At 54.2% G+C, this 20,927-nt stretch overlaps 1 protein-coding gene across 4 annotated transcripts in view; it reads left to right on the forward strand.

Moving 5' to 3' along the window:
• IQSEC2 (IQ motif and Sec7 domain ArfGEF 2) overlaps positions 1–20,927 on the forward strand; it is a 76,859-nt gene that overhangs the window by 43,846 nt on the left and 12,086 nt on the right. For 3 of the 4 annotated variants that reach the window (XM_027608812.2, XM_027608815.2, XM_027608813.2), the window contains 5 exons: positions 13,882–14,143; positions 15,094–15,495; positions 17,318–18,213; positions 19,769–19,930; positions 20,409–20,531. In XM_027608812.2, coding sequence (XP_027464613.1) covers positions 13,882–14,143; positions 15,094–15,495; positions 17,318–18,213; positions 19,769–19,930; positions 20,409–20,531 — 1,845 coding nt within the window. Of the gene's footprint in view, positions 1–236; positions 946–13,881; positions 14,144–15,093; positions 15,496–17,317; positions 18,214–19,768; positions 19,931–20,408; positions 20,532–20,927 lie in introns of those variants that run through there. The other variant, XM_027608814.2, reaches the window with a different exon arrangement.

The following is a 20,927-nucleotide window of genomic DNA, read 5'->3' on the forward strand; positions in this document are numbered from 1 at the left end:
TCCTTGGTGGTTACTAACTTCCATCCTACTCGGTTCTTGGAGGTCCCAGAGCAACACTGGAGACACTTACCACTCTATGGACTTTGGAGAGGATTTACATCTGGTTTGTGAGTCAGGTTGTTTCCTGAGGAAAGTGGTGTTTGAGTCAATCATTCAAGGTCCATAAAGATTTGGAGAGCTAGAGATGGGGGAGGATGCTCTGAGAGAGCACACCAAGGCCCAGGGGTGAGGGATGGTGAAACCGAACGTGGGAGGGGGCGGAGCTTAGACCTGCTTCCTTCTTCATTGTAGGCAGCTGGGGAGACTTGAGCAGTTCTTGAGGAGGCAAAATGACACTAATCAAAGAGGCTTTTTAGAGGAAGGGAAACTAGGGAGGAGGCTGCTGTGGTAATCCAAGAGAGATAAGCTGGGGTAGTGGCTGTGGGGATAGAGCAGAGGAGATGCATTTGAGAGGTGACTGGGAGGAGGAGAGAACTGGAGTAGTAGGCTGAATAAATAGTGGGGGTGGGAGGGAGTGGAGATGGCAGAGGTTGGAATTCACAGTGTTTCAGTGTTCAGGTCTGGCAGTGGAATCATTCATTCAACAAATATTTATTGAGCGCCAGACGCTGTGCTGGGCATTGGGAATACAGCACTGAACAGAACAGATGCTGGTCCTGATGGATCTTACAGTGGGTGAGATGGATAATAAATAAATAAGCAACCAAATATATAGAATGTGTCTGGTGCCACGCCTCTCTGGAGGACGATGTTCCAGACAGAAGGAACGTGGAGCGCAAAGGCCCTGAGGCAAGAGTGTGCGGGTCATGTTCACAGCAGGGAGACCAGTGTGATTGGAGAAAGAGCCAACAAGGAGTGAGAGGAGTAGAAGATGAGGAGGTGGAATCGGCAGAATTTGGTGACTGACTTGTTAAGGGAGCAGGGATAGTCTAGCATGACTCCCAGGTATGTTTTGGGCTTGGGCGACTGGGTGGATGGTGGTGCTTTTCACTAAGGTGCAACATGCAGAGGACAGGTTTGCAGTGGTAAGATGCTGAGTTTGAGGTCCCCGTGAGCTGTGAAGGCCCTAAAGGCCATCCTGGTGGAGCTTCCTGCAAGCATTAGACTTGATGGGTCTGAGACCCAGGAGAGAGGTCCATGAGACAGCGACGGGGTTGGGGGAGGGGTCCTAAGCCATCCCTGAGGTTAAGCAGTGGAGTGAGACTGCTGGCAAAGGGTGTGGAATGAAAGAGAAGAGGACCAGAGCAGAACTGGGGAAGAGACACCAACGCAGAAGAGATGGGGAGAGGAAGAAGAGATGGGGGTGGCCAGAGAAGTAGGAGGAAAACCAGCAGGGAGTGGGTTCACGGAAGCAGAGGAAGGAGAGCCATCCGCGTGCACAGGAGGGGCTTGTTAAGAGTGGCAAATGTTACAGCTGGGGGAAGGAAGATGAGGGTGGAAGAGAGTCTATTGGCTTTAACCACTAGGAGGTCCTCGGCGACCTGGCTAAGAACAGTTTTGGTGGCAGGGTGGGCGCACGAGGCAGATTGCAGTGGGTTGGAGAGCTCGTGGGAGGTACTGAAGTGGAGATGGCCAGTGGAGATGAATTTCTCAAGAAGCTTAGCTGTGAAGAGGAGAGAGGGACAGTGATTGCTAGAGGGAGATGTGGGGGCAGATCGAGGGTTTTTATTCCCAGATGGGAGAGACTTGAGCTTCTATAAATGTTGGTAAGAAGGAGGCAACAGAAAGAGAGAGAGAGAGAGAGAGAGAGAGAGAGGTTGAAACACAGGAGGGAGAGGGGATGATTGTTGTGGAGGAGGTAGCAGGGGTGGGCTCCAGAGCCCGAGTGGAGGGGCTGGCCTTAAATAGTATAGGGGCCCTCTCTTTCTCACAGAGAGGTAGAGCAGGGGTAGTGGGGGCGAAGACAAGGGCGTTGAGGGGGTTGGTGAGAGAATGCTTCAGTGGAGTTCGGAGCAACCGCCAAGGGCAGGAATGGGGGAGCTAGGAGGAAGCAAGGAATACTTCTGCTTGAGAGTCAGGGAGGACTTCCTGCAGGAAGCAGCATTTAAGCTGGGCCATAATGTTCAGATGGGATTTCAGTAGTGGAAGATGTGTGCAAAAGGAAGAAACAGCGTCAGCGAAGGCACAGAGATGTGAAGAGGCCAGCCATCCTAATGGAATAACGAACGAGCTGGTTTGATGGAGGCTGAGCATGAAGTGAGCCACTGATACTGACAGTAATAATAACAGTTACTGTGTATGAAGCACCAAACCTACCCTGTGGCAGGTGCTCGACATACTTGAATCCATTTAATCCCACCACGCCCTGTGGAATGGGCATTTGCTCACTTTGTAGATGAGGAACATAAGTCCTAGAGAAGTAAAGAAGTGGACCCGAGGTCACCCAGCTAGGAGGAGGTGGGGCTGATATTCATACCCAGGTCTGTGGAACTCTAAAGTCCATGCTTTCTCCACCGGACGAGGAAGGCCAAGTGAGGCCATGTGATGGGGGAGCCTTGAATGCCAAGCTGAAGAGTCTTGACCTTTTATCCAGGAAGCAACGGGGAGCCAAGGTGGGTGTCTAAGCAGAGACAAGCAAGAGATTCATGCTTGCCGACTTTATTAGGAAGGCTAACGGGTCCAAAAGGGTAGAGAGAAGAAACCAGGAGATGACCGCAGGGCCGGAGTGAGGGGTGGCAGAGGCCTGACCTGGATGCGAAGGGGGGTGGGGGGTGGCCTGGAAGATCACTTGTCCTTTGTGACAGCCTTGAGAGGTGTGGCGTTTTCTCCTTTTCTAGGTAAGGAATGGGAGACTCAGAAAGGGCGAGCTGCTTGCCCTGGGCTTGAGCTCTGCTTCAGGTGCTTCTGCTGACTCAGTGACTCTATGGAACAATGTGTCAGAGGGAGCTTTGAGTATGAAGAGCGGGGTGTGTGCGTGCGCGCACGTGTGTGTGTGTGTGTGTGTGTGTGTGTGTTACGTGCACGTGTGTGGGCTCGTCTGCCTGTCCGATGGACAGCAGTGCCTTTCCTTGCCTGTCCCTCTCCTCTTTCCTTCCCATCTCTTCCCAATCCTCCAGTCACCTGGCTTCCATACCTCCTGCCTCTCTTGAGCCAAGGGGTCTGGGAGCAGGGCGATACTGTTTCATCAGCTATCTCCAGAGGAGCAGACTTTCCATTCCCAAGGCAGCTGGGCCCCCTGAGCCCTACTGTCCATCCATCCATGCCGCGAAACCGTAGCCCGGCTCCAGGGCCTGCCGCACGCAGACTGGCTCCCAGTAGCCGTCTGCAGTACCCCGGGGACAGGAGCTTGCTCCCACACCATCTCCTCCCTGCCACCGTGGCGCTTCCATGCGGGTGCCAGTGGCCGCCTTGGGAAACAAATTCAGTTCCCGCACAGTTAACAAGGACTGCCACCATGTTCCCGTTGCTCTTCTCTGCCAGGCACTTGACGTATGTTCCAGTCCTTGCAACAGTCCTGTGGGGTTGGCATCATGAGCCCCATTTTTACAGATGAGGACCCTGAGGCTTCAAGAGGGGCAATAGCATGCCTGGGCACATAGCCTGGAAGCACTTGCAGAGCTGGTGTTAGAACCCAGGTCTGTTTGCTTCCAAAGCTGTGGGCTTTCCACACCCCATCTCTGAGCATCACCGATTTCCCCGACCCTGAGCGTTCAGGAGATACAAATCTTAGTCCTTCAAGGGCAGGGTAGATTTCTAGACATTGTGCCAAGTTCATCTAAAGGACCCAGTGGGATGAGCCTGAGACTTGGAGCTCTGAGAACTCCGGGCTGAACTCCCGACTCTACCACCCACCCAGCTATGTGACCTTGGGCAGGTTATCTCAGCCTCTCTGAGCTTCAATTCCCTCATCTCTAAAATGTTGCCATGTTGTTGCAGGGGTTAAATGAGTGATGTCTGCAAAGAGCCAGCACCGAGCAGGCTGCTACTATTTCTTTTCAAATGAAGGTTGGGCCACCTGTCAGGTCCGAAATGGAATTGGTATACTCTGGGCATGACCTTAAGCCAGCCCAGCTTGGGTGTGGGGGAGGGCTGCTGCAGCCTCTTTGGAGACTGAGCTGGGCGTGGCCCTAGATCATCGGTGACACTGGCCTCCCCATCCAGACCCCCATCTTAGCCCCGCCACCCTGGTTCCAAAGCCGTTCATGTATCTCCCCTGCTCTGCAAACTAATGCCTCTACCTCTCTCTGTCACCCGCCCGCCTGTGGCCTCTACCCTGCCCTTCCTGGCCCCAGGGAAGAGGAGGAGGAGGAGGAGACTGAGGAAGAGGAAGAGGAAGACGCTCATCAGTTCTGCTGTCCGGCCTCCGAGTGCAGTAGTCCCTCCTCTCGGTAACTGAGAGGACAAGGGTCATTTTCTATGCAGAAGCAAAAGCCTTAACCAGCCCCCCCACACCGCCCGCGATCCCCCATGGGACCCTGTCCCTGCTTCAGGATGGGCAAGCATCGTGCCCCTTCCTCCCCCACCTCCTTGGAATTCCCACACCCCCCCACTGCTGTCTCCCCTGGACTCCAGCCCCCCAATTATAAAGGCTGGAGCCCTAGGTCTGACTAAAATGTGGGAGCAGCAGAGCTTGGAGCTTGGAGCTTGGAACCTGGACCCTCCCGCACCCGCACCCCACTTCCCAGGCACCCTGGAGCCTGCCACTCCTGGAGAGGTCTCCAAATGACATCCCAAGGACCTACCTCTGTCCTCTGTGAGCACAAACAGAGATGCAGGGTGCCTAGGGCTCAGAGGACCAGACGGGGGCGGGACCCGGCCTGCCTAGTTCCCCGTTGCTCGTTCCCTCGCTGTGGCCATTGTTGCCATCCCCTCTGCTGCTTGAAGGCCTCGTCCCATGCCCTCTGCCACTCCCACAGCGCTCTGTAAGTGTGGTCAGGGGGAAAAGGCCTTTCAGAGTGCGCGTGTCGCTGTGTACAAAGGAATTGCCATCAATAAAAGCTGATCTCTTCTCTCTGTCTGATGTATGTTCCACCCTCCCCCCCACTTCCCTCTCCGCATCCCCACCAGGGCTTTCCCTTCTTTCCTATCCAGGGCTTGGGACAGGGCCTGGGAGAGAGAGTAGGGTTCGATTCTTGGTATTGCCAGCACCAAGAGGCAGGCACTCACTCACTCAATGAATGAGTGCTGCGGCGCTCTCACCACGGGCAAGCCTGCTGCCTTCTCCAGCCCGTCAGCCTGGCCAGCCCGGACACGCCGCTTGGTCCCTGTGCTTCCTAGTTTCTGCCCCCCCTCCCCGTGTGTGAAAGGTGGAGGGGGGTTGGGTCAGAGGATATCCAAGGGCACCTCCAGCTCCAACATTCTATCGATCTCAAATGCAACAGTTTTAAGGAAGTATGATTACATGTGTTTAAAATATGGTAATTCAATGACACATTCCATGCAATTCTGTGGTTTCTATTTCCACAACACTGTGATTTGGGGAAGTCTCCAATCCTGTGGATTTCATGATTCTATTATTTTAAAAAAGTTTCTGATGGTATGATTTTAATATTCTGTGATGGTAAGAGTCCTTGATTCTGTACTTTCAAGGTTCCGATTCTGTACTTTCAAGGTTCCGATTCTGCAACTTTAGGGGTCTCTGAATCTAAGGGGAAGCCATTTCCTCCAGATGCAATGACCCTGAATATTTCCTGCACCTTCCTGGAGTGTGTTCTAAGAATCCCTGGAGGCTGTTGGCAGGAGGGTGGAAGGTATCCTTTTTGGACTGTAGGACCCACACCTTCCATAATGTGTCTTCGGTGGGAACAAAGTCAGGAGACCCCCCCAAGCGGGCTCATACCCCGGCTTTCCCTTTCTAAGCCTTTGGCATTGAACAAATCTGAGTTTACCTTCTGGTTCTCTCACTTATTGCCTGTGTAATCTTGAGCAAGTATCTTCTGCTTGAGCTTCATTTTCCTCCCGAGCACGGTGAGAATGTATCTACCTCTGTGGGTTATCGTGAAGATTAACAAGGAAACACAAGGAGCCCAGCATAGGGTCTGGTGCACAGTTGGGCAAGTGTGCAGTGATGGGTGGCTCTTGCTTTGATTAGAGCCCACAAGAGAGTCCCCCCTGTCCTTTCTTTCAGCCCTCCCTTCAGCATCCCCATCACATTGGTCCTGTCCTTTCCCCAGAGGCTCACCTTATTCCCTCACTCTCTGTTTCACTCAGCCTCTCAACTCATCTACTCACTTACTCAAATTCTAATTTATTTCTCACCTCCCTCTGGCCTTTCCTCTGTTGCTCCCCCTCTCTCTTCCTCTTCTCCTTCCTTTACTCTTCCAGAAGGCATTGCTTGAGCACCTAACTGTGGGCAAGGCTTTATTTTATTATTTTATTTTTTAAAGATTTTATTTATTTATTTATTTGTCAGAGAGAGAGGGAGAGCTGCAGGCAGAAGGAGAAGCAGGCTTCCCCCTGAGCAAGGAGCCCAATACGGGACCTGAACCCAGGACCCTGGGATCACGACCTGAGCCAAAGGCAGACGCTTAACCGACTGAGCCACCCAGGCGTCCCCTGACGAGGCTTTAAGCTAAATTCTGTGAGGGCTCCAAAAGAAGACAGTGGCTGTGTTCTCCCTAAGTTCTCCATCACCCAGGGGAGACGAGAATTCCTTTGGAAAAATAGTCAGGGCCTGAGGGGCAGAAATGATGGAGTAGATACGGCTTCACTGGTGAGCAGCATCTGTTCCTGGCCCAAAGAGGAGGGAGTATGTCAGGGTGGGCTAGGGAGGATGGTGGTGTCAAGGAGGGCTTGCTGGAGGAGGAGGGGCAAGAAGTGGAAGGCTGGGAAGGGTTTGAGAGGCATCACAGGAGACAGGCACAGCCTGGACAAAACTCTGGCAGGGAGCCTCAGGGTTGTGCTGGGGAATGGCGTGTAGATTGTTCTGTTCAACTGGCTCTCCAGGGAGTGGGAGGCTGGATGACCTGTGGCTAGAGAGACCATTCTACCCTTTATCTGACTGGAGATACAAGGAAGTAGGGTGGGGGTGGGAGTTCAACTAAAATGGAGGCAGAGGGCAAGCCAAGGTCAGGTGATCACCGTGGGAGCCAATGAGGTATAGACTCCTGTGTAGGCAACTGAATTGGCCGAGGGCCTGTGCTGGGGGAAGGGGGAAGGTTTCTGTCAGCTGTGAGGGAAGTGTGTGTGCCTGTGCATATGTGTGCGTGTCCTTATGTGTGGCAGGCAGGTGGATCAGTAGTGAGAGGCCGGGCATTGTTATGTATCTAAGGGGATGTGATTGTGTGAGGCTGGGTGTGAGGAATTCTGAGTGTGTGTGTGAGGTTGATTGTGTGAGGTGCTGACCTTCTGTGCCTGGCAGGCTCTCTGTGTCGGCCCGGTAGAGATAATCACAAGACTGGGTGTGGGTGGCTTTTGAGCATGTGGGGCTGTGGCTTTTAGGGTGACAGTTGTCAGGCAGGATGGTCACACACACTCAGACACACACGACTGCTACCTGTCTTAGGGGACCGAGGTGGCTGCTGAGCACGTGCTGTGTGCTGGGCCCTGGCCTGGGCATGCAGGGTCCACAGAGGTGTGACTCATACCCGGCCACTGCCGTTGGGAGACAGGAGCAGGGAAGGGGAGGGACACTTCAAGGGGGTATCACAAGTTAGCTGCCGATAAGGACCGCCCGTGAGGTGAGGGTGCACAAGACGCAGAGGAGGGAGTAGCGGACCCTGTCAGGTTCTGTTGGTGGGGGGGCGGGGGGGGGGAAGTGAGTCAGAATTGACTTTCCGGAAGGGCTCACCTGCTCAGAGTGCTGCAAGATGCAGATGAGGTCTGGGGCCAAGGGGAGAGGCAGGCCATCCTGGGCAGAAGAAACAAAGGAAGAGTATGAGCACGGGCACTGGGCTTCCTAGCCTGGCAAGTGCAAGTTGCCTGCTTTTGCCCAGCTGTTGTCTGGGAACTTCAAGGCGCAGGGCTTGGGGGGAGCTGGACAGTCAAGGCGCCGCTCACACTAAAAGTGGGGACACTGGCCTGGAAGGTAGGGGATTTGGGTTCTCATTCTTCACGACCTTGGGCACGTCACTTTGACTTTGTGGGCCTCAATTTGGATCTTGGGGATTGGACGGTTCATAAAGCCCATCCCTGTTCTGTGGCTCTTCTCCCCGTGGCCAGTCAAACCCATGACTCACTCTTCTCGAAGTCAGGCACTCCTTCCATCTAACCTCAGTCTTTCCTGCTTCCTCCTGGGTTGCTTCTTCTCACACTCCACAGATATTTACCCAGCATCTGGACCCCTACATGTCACTGTGGGAAGGCACAGGGAGCTGGAGAATGCAGACCAGACCTGGGAGGGGCAGTTCAGTGTTGAGGGCCAGGGTGGGGCGGGGGGATTAGAACAGGAGTGTTGATTTGGCTTCTGGCTCCACCACTGCTGAGCTTTGAGATTACTTCATCCCTCTGCACTTCAGTCTCCTCATCTGCCATCTCCTTCAGGGAGAACAATTCGGACCTTGCAGAGTGACTAGGCCTAGCCAAAAGTAGGTACTCAGTAAAGGACAGCAATTCTCTTTAGGACTGCAAAGAAGTAGAGCTGGGATTCAAGCCCAGGTCTGCGTGCCCCCAAGCCCACGTTTGCCTGCTGTCTCCCCAGTCAGCCCCTATGATGGCCACCTCCCCTGCCAGCCCCTGTGCCAAGCCGGGCTGGCCTTGGGTTTGGAATCTCCACGGCACTGGGATTGGGCAGCAGAAACAGCTTGCAGAAGAACCATCAGAGGAGACGGAGGTGATTGGGGTCCCTCGGCCCCTCTGCCCCACCCACCCCTTTGTCCGGTCTCCTGACCCAGTGTTCCTCCAGGGCCCGAAGCCCCTGCTCTCATCTAGGTGCGCTGACCTTCTCCTCTGGTTTTCTTGTCTCCCACTTCTAGTCCCCCGCCCCTTCCAGCCTAAGTTGTCATGGGGATAGTCCTCAGCATCCCTAGCTTCCTCTTGCCCTCATCTTATGGTATCCATAGCGACAGCCCCCATTCATTTCCATGGCAACTGCATCCTGATCCTGTCCCCTGCTGGCTGCCTGGCTCCGGGCAGTGCCAATAAAGAGAAGGAGGGAAAGAGACCTCCCATTAGGAGCAGCATCCTGGGAGAGTCAATGCCCCACCCTGCGGGCAGGCCACCCTAAATCCCTACAGAATGTCATGCCCTGCTTCTCCCCATCTTAGTGCTTTGGCTCACACAAGGTCACTCACTCACTTCTACCAGCTCCTCCTAGGCAAGGCCCAGGTCAACGCTTTCTCCCCAGGGAAGCCTCTAAGGCAGCAGGGGAACTAGTCCAGGCTCTGGGCTTTGGATTCCTGTTCTGCCACATGCTAACTCTGAGACCTTTGGCAGTTACTTTCCCCCTCAGAGCCTTTTTCTTCACCTGCAAAATAGGAATCCTAATTCTTCCTTCACGTTTGTCATGCAGATTAAATAATGTGCGGAAAATGCCTGACACAGGGAAGGTGCACTGTAAGTGTGAGTTTATTTTTATTCTGCTCAGCCACCCCCAAGCCGAAGGAATCTCTCTCCTGAGCTCCCCCAGCACTTCCTCTGTTCCCTAGCCTTGAGAACTTTCAGCTTTGTACTGTGGTTATTTGTGTAACGTGGTTTATTTCCCCCGCTGCAGAGGATGCGCTTCAGTTTCCCCCACAGAATGGCCCAGAAGACAGTGCACATAGGCACGTGTGTGTGTGTTCTTGTGTTCTTTGCTCCTGGTGGGAGGAGTCCGGGATGGGGGGGAGGGTTCTCCCAGGCCCTTTCTGAAGTCCAGGAATCCAAAGAGGGAATTGCGTTTCCCTCTAGCCCTGCACAGATGAAAAACAAGTGCAGGGAGGTAAAGGGACATGCCCAAGCTCACACGGCTGGTAAATGGCACTCAAGACTTGAAGCCAGGCTTCCCAGCTTTTTCCTGCCCATATTATGCACGTGCGCGTGTGTATGCATGCATATGAGAGAGAGAGAGAGAGAAGAGATTTTTCCATGTGATCAGCATGCCCCTCAGTGTTTTGGGGGCCCTGAGTAAAGGGATTTCACATGCCCAGGTCTGGTCTCTTCAGCAGGATGTATGATATCAGGAAAAACACCCTCAAGCACTGTCCTTTTTGCCAGGCCCTCTTTGGGGAGGCTGTGCTGATAGCCTGACCTCCCTGCCACTCTTCCCTTGGCAACCACAGTTGGGGGCCAGCTCCGAAGGGAAGAATTGCCAATGAGTGGAGAACCAGGGGCAGCATGGAGCCAGAAGTGGCGAGAGGCAGCGAGATGTCATGAAAAAACAGCCTGGGCCCTGTGTTTGCATCCTGACTTTCTCACTTAATAGGCTGTGTGACCTTAAGCAAGTTTATATCACCTCTCTGAGCCTCTGTGTCCTCATCTATAACACGGGGCTAATGGCGTCTTCCTCGATAAGTTTCAAGGATTCAGTCAGCTCATTAATGCTCTTGCCCTAGGGATAGAGGTGACCATAAGGCCCCGTGGCAGCAGAGGAAGGACCTGTAAGCCAACCCGTGTGGAGGGGGCAGGTAGGCATGGAAGGGCACACGTGAGCTAAATGTTGAAGGGTGAACAGGAGGTAGCCAGGTTGAAGTCATGGGGCAGAAGGTATATGAGGCAGGGGTCAGGTCAGGAGAGCCATCCACCGCTCTGCTGAGGTAGTTAGAGGTTATCCCCTGGGTGATGATTCCTATAAAGCCTAAGGTAGACCACGTCCCTCTTCTGCTCCTCTCAATCAGAGCAAAAGCCAAAGTCTTTATCGCGGGCTCAATGTCCTTCACGATTTGGTCCCCGTTCCCCCTCTGATCTTACCTCCTCTCACCCTCCCCTCATTCACCCCACTCCAGCAAATACTGGCCTCCTTGCTGTTTCTTAAACATGCCGGGCATTGCTCTACCTTCTGTCTGGACTCCTTTGGCCTCAGGTGACCCCAGAACTCACTCCCTCACTTCCCTCGGGGCTCAGCTTATATGCCGTTTCTTCAAAAAGACCTTCCCTGACCGCCATGTTGAAAACAGCACCTTGGATCACTCTGCCGTATTTTCCTTCCTAGCACTTATCTCTACCTGAAACAATAGTGTATATTCACAGTCTGCCTCTCCCACTAGAATGTCACCTCCCCTAGGGAGCACATCTTATGTGTCTTGTTCACTGTTATATACTCAGCACCCAGCACTGTGCCTGCCACATGGAAAATGCTCACCTGTTGTTCGTTGAATGAGTTCTGAGGAGCTGGGGGAATGGTTTAGTGGGAGAGTAAAATGGTCAGATCTGTACTTTGGAGGGCTCTCTCTGGCCGCAGGCTGGAGAAGGGATGGGAAGAGGACACTGGTGGTGGAGGTCAAGGCTCAGGTGGGAGGATTTATTAGCACAGCCGCCAGAGCTCGTTCATAGACTCCTTCACTCCAGAAGCTTTTATCGAGCTACTCTGTTCCAGGCCTTGTGCTCGGTGCTGGCTAGGAGATTACCAAATTCTCTTCCTGTGCTGGGATTCTGGGAGTTATGAACACAAATAGCTGTCACGCTTTGCCAAAGCTAACCTGTACCATAAAAAGAAGGACAGACATGTGCTGTGTGTGGGAGCTCTGAACAGGATCAGCAATAATTTCTGGCTGGAGGCGGGCTTCAGGAGGGCTTCTTAGTGGTGGCATATGACCTGAATCTTGATAGAAGTAGGGTGTGGGGGGATTTCTCAGATTGCAGATGGCAGAGATGATAGGGACTGCATTCCAGGTGGAAGGTACTGTATGAGCAGCTTGGGAGGTGGGAAGCAGAGGAGTATTTGGGAGAAACAGGATCTGGGCCAGGCTGGAGGGAAGGGTGGATGGGATGGGGGGCTGGCAGCTCACCCGGCAGACTAGTTGAATGTTTAAGAGCGTGAGCTCTGGAGTCAGACTGCCTGGATTTGAATCCTGGCTCTAGCATTAGTAGCTGTGTGACCACTGATAAGTTACTTACCCTCTCTGGGCCTCAGTTTCTGGATGTATAAAATGAAGATAAATCACGATACCTATCTTGTAGGGTTGTTTTGAAGAGTAAACAGGTTACTAAACGTGAAGTGGTAAGAACAGTGCCTGACGTGCTAAGTGCTCTATAAGCATTAGCTATTGTATCTTTGAGAAGCCTCAAGTGCCAGAATGAGAAACTTGGGCTATCTCTTGTGGGCAGCGGGAGCTATGGATGGTTCATGAACAGAGGAGACAATTGGATCAAATCGGGGTTTGAGCTGTGTGCTGAGAGGGAGAGATTTGAAAGGTTGATGGGCGGGATCCTTCAGTCCTGAGGAGCATCTTAGATGCCTGGGTTGGTTGGGGAGGGGCTAGACTAGGTCTGACCCCCAAAGTGGGTCTTCACAAGCCCCTGAGATCCAGGAGGAGAGAGGATTTGGGGTAGAGGGCAGTTCCCCAGTCTGTTTCTGCCTTGCTCCTGACAATGTTATAGACTGACGTTGGGAGGGTGGAGGATGAATGGTGGGCGGGGGGGGGGGGGCGGCCCTCTAGGGTAGAGCTGAGCTCTACCCCTGCAGCCCGGGACCGGGCCTGTTGGGTGGGTGCAGCCTCCCCCCCTGCACCCAGCCCCCAGCCCAAAGTGCTCTCCCGCAAGGCTGGCAGGTCTGATGCAGCTTAAGTTCCTACACAGGTAGGGAATTCCCCTACATCCAGCCCAGCTTGCCCTGCCCTGCGTCCTGGCCTCTGCCAAGTAGGGGTTGGGGAGTGGCCCCTTAAGCCTTTCCAGCCAAGAGCCCTGTCAACCATGTGCCTGCCCAAACCAGACCATTCTCTGGGCTCCACCACACCCATTCCCCCCACAACCCCCATGCTTCACCCACCTGTCTCTTCCCTCCCGGCCCCCCCTTCTCCATTCTCCTCACCTCTGTGGCTCCTCACCTTGCCTGCTAGGCTCAGGGCGCCTGGGCGCTGTCGCCACCTGGGTTCCCTGGCAGCCCGGTTGCCATGGCACCATGGGAGCAGGTCTGGCGGAACAACAGCTCTGGGTAACCAGGGCAGGCAAGGCCCAGTGCCCCGCTCCTGCCAGTCTTCGACCTCAAGACTTTTGTCCCCCCGCCCCCAGCTGAGCAGAGGAGGCCATGAGGAGAAAAAAGAAGTTGCCCCGCAGGGCAGCTCTTTACCTGTGAGGATGCTGAATTGGAGGCACCTCTCGCTGTCTCGGAGCCTGAGCCCTTGCAGCCAGGGAACCCTGGGAACTGGCCAGGCCAGTGTCCAGGCAGCTGAGGACAGGGGTGGGGCTGTAGGGGGCAGGGCTGGGGAGGGGAGGGGTGAGTCTGGAGGCTCAGGATGCAGGAGTGGGCCCCAGGCCTGGGGTCAGGGCTGATCTGGGGTGGTGCCGGGGGATCAGGCTGGGAGGGAAACTGCAGCACACAGTGTTGGGAACAGAGCCATGAGGGGCTGGAGCTGAGAGGGGAAGGGGCCGGGGGGGTTGCTGTGAGGGAACTGGTCCATGAAAGGAAGGAGGGTTTGGGGATGGAATTGTTAGGGGCCAGGACTATTAGAAAAAGGGACTTGAGTGGACAAGACTGGGAGGAAACTGGTCTGGGGATAAGGCTGTGAGGGGACGTGGCCATGAAGGGACCAGGCATGCGGGGTGAGTAGGAATGGGGACAAGCCTGTGAGAAGACCCAGCCTTGAGGTAAAGGAGTCGAAGCAGCTGGAGCTGTGAGCGGTGGGGCGGAAGGGCACTGAGGGTAGGGCTGCGAAGACAAGGGGGCCTGAAGGGAAGGGACTGCAAAAGGCAGCTTGGGGGGGAGGGTAGAACTCCCCTCTGGCCTTTAAATGTTGGGGTTCCTATGTCTGTGAGGAAGCTGGGGAGGATGGTGTTGTGGGAAGGGATCTGGTCCACCCACATTCAGTCTGGCTGAGCAGGCCCATCTCCTGGTCCCACATCCTGGCTCATCTTATCTCATCCCCACAGTGTGGAGGGTGATGCCCCAGGCAGTGACCTGAGCACAGCGGTTGATAGTCCTGGGAGCCAACCCCCCTACCGGCTGAGTCAGCTGCCCCCCACCAGCAGCCACATGGGGGGCCCCCCAGCTGGGGTGGGCCTTCCCTGGGCTCAGCGAGCTCGCCTCCAGCCAGCCAGTGTCGCCCTGAGGAAGCAGGAGGAGGAGGAGATAAAGCGCTCCAAGGCCCTATCGGACAGCTATGAACTCTCCACGGACCTGCAGGACAAGAAGGTGCAGAGGAGATGGCTCTGGCTGGGAATGGGAGCTGGGAGCGGGAATGGGGGTGCGAGAGAACCAAGGGAGGGATCGGGATGTGGCACTTGAGGGTGGTATCCAGGGAGGGATAGGGAGCCTAGAATGGGAGACTAGCTCTAAGATCCTTCACCCTACTGGGGATTCACCCACTCATTCATCACCCATCTGCGGAGTCTCCTGTTCACTCAACGAACATCGACTGAGCTCCAAGCCTGTGCTGGAGACATAAAGATGAATGAGACCCGCACCCAGTCCTCCAAAAATCTGTCAAATAGAAGAAGCACACACATACCTTGACACTTTCAGAAGAGTGTGCTATAGTATATCACATATATCACACAAGATATCATTTGGCTTAAAAAAAAGGTGGGGGGTGCACAAAATACCATGTATAGAAAAAAACAAAACAAAACAAAAACCAAACCTGGAAGGACATATACCAAAATGTTAATTGTGGTTATTCCTAGGTATCGGGACTTTAGGCGAACCAATCTTCCTTCCTCTCTTTGTTCCTTCCTTCTTTCTTTCCCTCTCTCCCCACTCCCCCTCCCTTCCTCCCTCTTCATCTTCTTTCTCTCTCTTCCTCTTTCCTTTCCTCCTTCCGGCTCTCAATTTATTTCTTACTTTCTCTCCATTTTTGGCTTCTCTGGGGTTTTTTTCGAACTTTTTTTTTTTTTTTGGAATAATGTACCTCTACTTGTAAATAAGAAAGAAAACCACAATCCAGCCCCATGTGACAAGCGCTATCGAAGATTAAAGTGAGGATACCACACAGAGCCCAGCCTGGCATGTCCAGGCAGCTCTAGGCAGTTCCCTGTGACTGGGGCGGGGCGGGGGGGGGGGGCGGTGGTGTGGTTGAGGCCCAGGGAGATGAATGAGGCTAGCGTGAGTTTCTGACCTTGCTCCCCTCAACCCTCCCCTGCTAGGTGGAAATGCTGGAGAGGAAGTATGGGGGCTCCTTCCTGAGCCGCAGAGCTGCCAGGACCATCCAGACGGCCTTTCGCCAGTACCGCATGAACAAGAACTTTGAGCGGCTCCGCAGCTCAGCTTCAGAGAGCCGCATGTCCCGCCGCATCATCCTTTCCAACATGAGGATGCAGTTCTCCTTCGAAGAGTACGAGAAGGCACAGAACCCCGCGTACTTCGAGGGCAAGCCTGCCTCGCTGGACGAGGGCGCCATGGCTGGTGCTCGGAGCCACCGGCTCGAACGAGGGCTCCCCTACGGAGGCTCTTGTGGAGGGGGCATCGATGGTGGCGGAAGCTCCGTCACCACATCTGGAGAGTTTTCTAATGACATCACAGAGCTCGAGGACTCCTTCTCCAAACAGGTCAGCATCCCTGCAAAGGGCCTTTCCTCCCCATCCCCGTCCCCATGCGCTGGCTACTCCTCCGGCTCTTTACCTATATTCCATACGAAAAGGAGTTGCCTGGCAAGCATTTGAGGAGGGGCTGTGAGATCGATGAGAAAGATTTGGCCAGACGAAAAGAATCAGATCATTAAAACAAGCAAGTTAAAAATCTAGGTGTGGAGAACACATAAGAAAATTTATGTTCCCACTCTTTGGAACTTGATCCACTGTCAAGTTCAGGCCTAACAGGTGATGAGCTCCTACTCTGTGCCAGGGGCTGGGTGTGCCTCATAACAGTCTGCAAGACCCGGGTGGGGTGGTGGTGGTGGTGGTGGTGTTTTCCCAATTTTACAGAGAAGGAGACTGGGGCCCCAAGTCCCTGAGAGGTGAAGTGACTGCTCCAAACTGGAGTGGAACTCAGCTCTGTCTGGTTCCAAACTCTGTGCCCCTTCCCTTATACCGCACTACTAGGGACCAGGCTCTGTGCTGGGTACCGTGATGGAGACAGATGAGAGCCATCCAGGGTCCTTGTTCTTAAGGATATCCGAGGCCAGTAGGAAATGGCAGACGTGTATGCATGACTGTCTCCTGAAATAGTGTGCTCCAAGCCATGAGAAAAGATCAAGGGGAGAATGGGGGAGAGGGGCTCACAGTCTGGTGCAGAGATTGAGGAACTAGGCCTGGGCCCAGCTATCAGTGCTATCCACATCCGATGGAGAAGTACATTAGTTACATGTATTAGTTACATTGCTGTGTAACAAATGACCCCAAAATTCAGTAGCTTAAAACTGAACTTAAAGACTGAGCTTAAGCAAGAAACATGTATTACTTCATACAGTTTCTGAGGGCCAGGAACCTGGGAGTGGCTTGGCTGGTGGTTCTGGCTCAGGGTCTCCCATGAGGCTGCAATCAGGCTGTAGGGTGGGACCACAGTCTCTGAAGACTTGACTGGGGCTGATGGGTCTGCTTCCAAACTCACTCACTTGACTACTGGCAGGAGGATTCAGGTCCTCACCATGTGGGCATCTCCACAGGACTGCTCATGGTGTGGCTTCCCCCAGAGCAAGGGGTCTGAGAGAGAGAGAGAGAGAGAGAGAGAGAGAGAGAGAGAGCAAGAGCGCAAGAGCAGAGTGAAGAGAGGTGCTCAAGAAGGAAGCTGTAGTCTTTCATAACCTAATCTCGGAAGTGACATCCCATCCCTTCTGCCATATACTGTTGGTTCCACAGACCACGTCTGGGACAGTGTGGTACATAAGGGTGTAGATACCAAGAGGTAGGGATCATTAGAGACCAGTTTGGAGGCTGGATACCACAGAGAAGCCGAGTTACCAGCCATGGTTTGGATTCTCACATAATAAATATTATGCATTTCCTAAGACAGAACCAGATGGAGGGCTCTGGGAGCCTGGAGGAAGCCGAGATTTGGGTTTACCCTGGGGGATGGCAGAGGCAAGAAATATGGATTAAATCAAGGAGGAGGTGGCATTTGGCTTGGGTCTATAGGGACATGAAGGAGGTATTGAGATATCTGAGAAGCGAACTTGGCGCCATTACCAGGCTCCTGTGAGCTCACAATGGCTCCCTGGGAGTTGTTTTATATACTGCAGAGAACCTGTGGAGGCGGGGGAGGGGACCCACTTCTTCTTGGCTGACCCACTAGGAAGATTCCCCCTCTTTCCCTCCCTCCTATCCTCCCTCCTCCTCCCCCTTCCTCATTCCCCGCTTGCACCATCCCACCCTCCTTCCCTTCATCTTTCCTTCCTTTCTCTCCCTTTCCCCCTTCCCCTTTCCGCCCACACAGGTAAAGTCTCTGGCTGAATCCATTGATGAGGCCCTGAACTGCCACCCATCAGGGCCCATGTCTGAGGAGCCAGGGTCAGCCCAACTGGAGAAGCGGGAGTCAAAGGAACAGCAAGAGGACAGCTCGGCCACATCCTTCAGTGATCTTCCCCTCTACTTGGATGACCCAGTTCCCCCACCATCCCCTGAGCGACTGCCCAGCACAGAGCCCCCACCCCAGGGCCGGCCTGAGTTCTGGGCACCAGCCGCTCTCCCACCAGTTCCTCCACCAGTGCCACCAGGGACCCGGGAAGATGGTGCCCGTGAGGAAGGCACTCGCAGGGGTCCTGGGTGCTTGGAGTGCCGGGATTTCCGGCTGCGGGCTGCCCACCTTCCCCTGCTTACCATTGAGCCTCCTAGTGACAGCTCCGTGGACCTGAGCGACCGCTCAGATCGCGGCTCTGTCCACCGCCAGCTGGTGTATGAGGCTGATGGCTGCAGCCCCCATGGGACCCTGAAGCACAAGGGGCCACCGGGCAGGGCCCCAATCCCACACCGCCACTACCCAGCCCCAGAGGGCCCAGCCCCAGCCCCGCCAGGGCCCCTGCCCCCAGCCCCCAACAGTGGCACCGGGCCCAGTGGTGTGGCTGGGGGTCGGAGGTTGGGGAAGTGCGAGGCAGCAGGCGAGAACTCTGATGGTGGAGATAATGAGAGCCTTGAGAGCTCCAGCAATTCCAATGAGACCATCAACTGCAGCTCTGGTTCCTCCTCGAGGGACAGCCTGAGGGAGCCTCCAGCCACAGGCCTGTGCAAGCAGACTTACCAGCGGGAGACGCGGCACAGCTGGGACTCGCCAGCCTTTAACAACGACGTGGTGCAGAGGCGGCACTACAGAATTGGCCTCAACCTGTTCAACAAGTACGTGCTCGCTATCCTGCCTCCTCACCCCTCCCTCCCCTGCTAGGGGCGCTTGGACCTCGAGGGCTGAACTCCAAGCAGAGACCCTGCTTCCGCAGTCCTCTTGTTTTGCGGACTGGGCTTTCTCCCCGGCCTTTCAGGGAAGAGGATGGGCAGCAGGGTGGCCGAAGAGAAAGCCCTCCCCAACACACACACACACACACACACACACACACACACACACACACACACACACACACACACACACACACACCCCAACACACACACACACACCCCTACACACACACACACACACACACACACACACACACACACACACACACACACACACACACACACACACACACACCCCTACTTCCGTCAGAGGCAGCTCTAGGCCTAATACTGCCTCTGACTGGCTGTGGGACTTTGGGCAAGAAGATTCCTTCTCCCCAGTTCGCTGTCTATAGGGATGGGTTCTGAACCTTGGTTCCCCCACATCCACTTTATGGTGGGGAGGCGATGTGAGGTATCAAGAGCCATGCCCCGAGTCACAGGAGCCCTGGACCCCTAAACCGACTTCGGCCAAATGCTGTGTGCAGCTCTGGGCAAGGTGTGTTCCTTCCTTGGGCTTCAGGGCTTCCATCTATTGATTAGCAGGGTGTGTATATTTGAGGCACTGGGGGCGCAGGGTGGGGTGCTGGAGTAGTCCGTGACCGTGACCGAGCTCTTTCTAGATGCCTGGTCTTGTGCCAGGTGCTTAGGAGCTGGGTGGAAGTGTGACATTTGGGCAGAAAAGAATGAGAAAGCGAGTGGCCTATGTCTTCATAGCCTAGTAGACACTGCCACCTGTATTTACTTCTCAAAATAGCTCAGGAAGGTGGGAAGTAGTGTCCCTGTTTTATAGAGAAGGAACCGAGGCTTGGAGAAGTAAGAGGAGTTGTCCTGAGTCATACAACTGGTAAGTAACGGACTTGAGACTCTGGTGGCACCAAAGGCTCTTCCAAATTCCAGCCTCGTGGGGGGCCTAAGGCTCTGGGGTTCTGAATACGGGACAGTTCAGACCTGGATTTGGCCTCGTGGAAAGCAGGGCGTATCTTGTCGGTTGAACCACCCACAGAGGCTGGGTAATACCTTGTCTGGGCGCAATGTGGGATGCAGACAAAGTAACTTCTTTGGTTTCCTATTTGGAGGGTCTGTGACCCGGGAAGAAGGGCATAGCCTGGAGCTCAGGCCTTTTCCCAGGAGTCCTCTGTGCCTGCTGGGAGTATGGAAACCCCTGGCATAGAGCAGCCTCTCATTAGATCTTAATTTTTTTTTCCATCGTAGTGTGGCTCCCAGGAAGGAGGAAGTTGGGTTGAGGATACCTTGGAATTTGGAAGCTCTGTGAGAGTGGCTTCCTCTCCTTGGGCCTCAGTGTTCCCATCTGTGCCGTGAAGGGATTGGACCAAATTCTATATTCAACTTCCTTGGTTCTCCGAGGCTACGGTTGGGCCCCAAATTAGTTCAAGCCATGGGACAGACGGCCGAGTTCTTCTGAGGACAGTCATCTCATCTACCTCCCCTCTTTCTGCAGGAAGCCAGAGAAGGGCATCCAGTATCTGATTGAGCGGGGCTTCCTGTCAGACACACCGGTGGGAGTGGCTCACTTTATCCTGGAACGGAAAGGCCTGAGCCGGCAGATGATAGGGGAATTCCTAGGGAACCGGCAGAAGCAGTTCAACAGAGACGTGTTGGAGTGAGGACCCCAGGATGGGGAAGACTGGGCCAGGGATTCCTGGAAAACAAGGGCAGGAGGGAGGAAGTGGGCAGCTGGTCCTTTTCGCTCTGATAAACCTTACAAAACAGGATGAAGAGATCTTCCTGCTCCCATACCCCTGTATACTTCAAAAAGGTCTGATCTCTCTTAGCCCTGTCCCTAAAAGTCTTCTGGGTTGCCCTGCTTGTCCTCTGACCTGCTTTGGGCCTCAGTTTTCCAAACTCTGAAAAGAGTGGGTCAATGGAAAGGACACTTAGTAACCATGTGTCGGGCCTTGATTTTTCTGGGATGGATTCCATTTCAAACATTCCATCCTCGTAAGTACCTGCGAGGGCCATGGGTCCAGATTTTGGAAGTCTGGCCCTGGGGGCGTTTGTCCACTCAGGCAGGTCAGGGTAGGGCAGAGGTTTTTCTATAGAGGACTTGAGAGTGCCATACCTACTTCTTTGCTCCGCAGCTGTGTGGTGGATGAGATGGACTTCTCCTCCATGGATTTGGATGATGCACTCCGGAAGTTCCAATCCCATATCCGGGTTCAAGGCGAGGCCCAGAAAGTAGAGCGACTCATCGAAGCCTTCAGGTGTGCCTGTCTCCCACTCCTGAAGCTGCTTCCCTCTTTCCGGGGGTCCCTTCCCTCACCTCTCTGAGCCTCATACTTTCCTCACCAGAAAATGGAAATTGTAAGTCCTATCTTGCCAGGCAGTTGTGCAGTTGTGAGGAACAGAGGTAGTGAGCCTAAAGCGTCTAGCTCAGCACCTGGGACGTGGGCGTCCAATAGGTGACAACAGCAGCTACAGCTAGTGCTTGTCGACTACTCACCAGGTATCAGGTGCTGAGCTAGGCACTTTATACGATTATTTCGCCGAATACTCCCAACGACCCTATGAGGTAGGGGCTTTCATTATTATTCCCATGTTGCAGATAAGAAATCGGAAATTTAGAGAGGTTAAGTAACTTTTCGGGGTCATACAGCAAG

The sequence above is a fragment of the Zalophus californianus genome, chromosome X (assembly GCF_009762305.2).
Source record: "Zalophus californianus isolate mZalCal1 chromosome X, mZalCal1.pri.v2, whole genome shotgun sequence".
Taxonomy (NCBI): Eukaryota; Metazoa; Chordata; class Mammalia; order Carnivora; family Otariidae; genus Zalophus; species Zalophus californianus.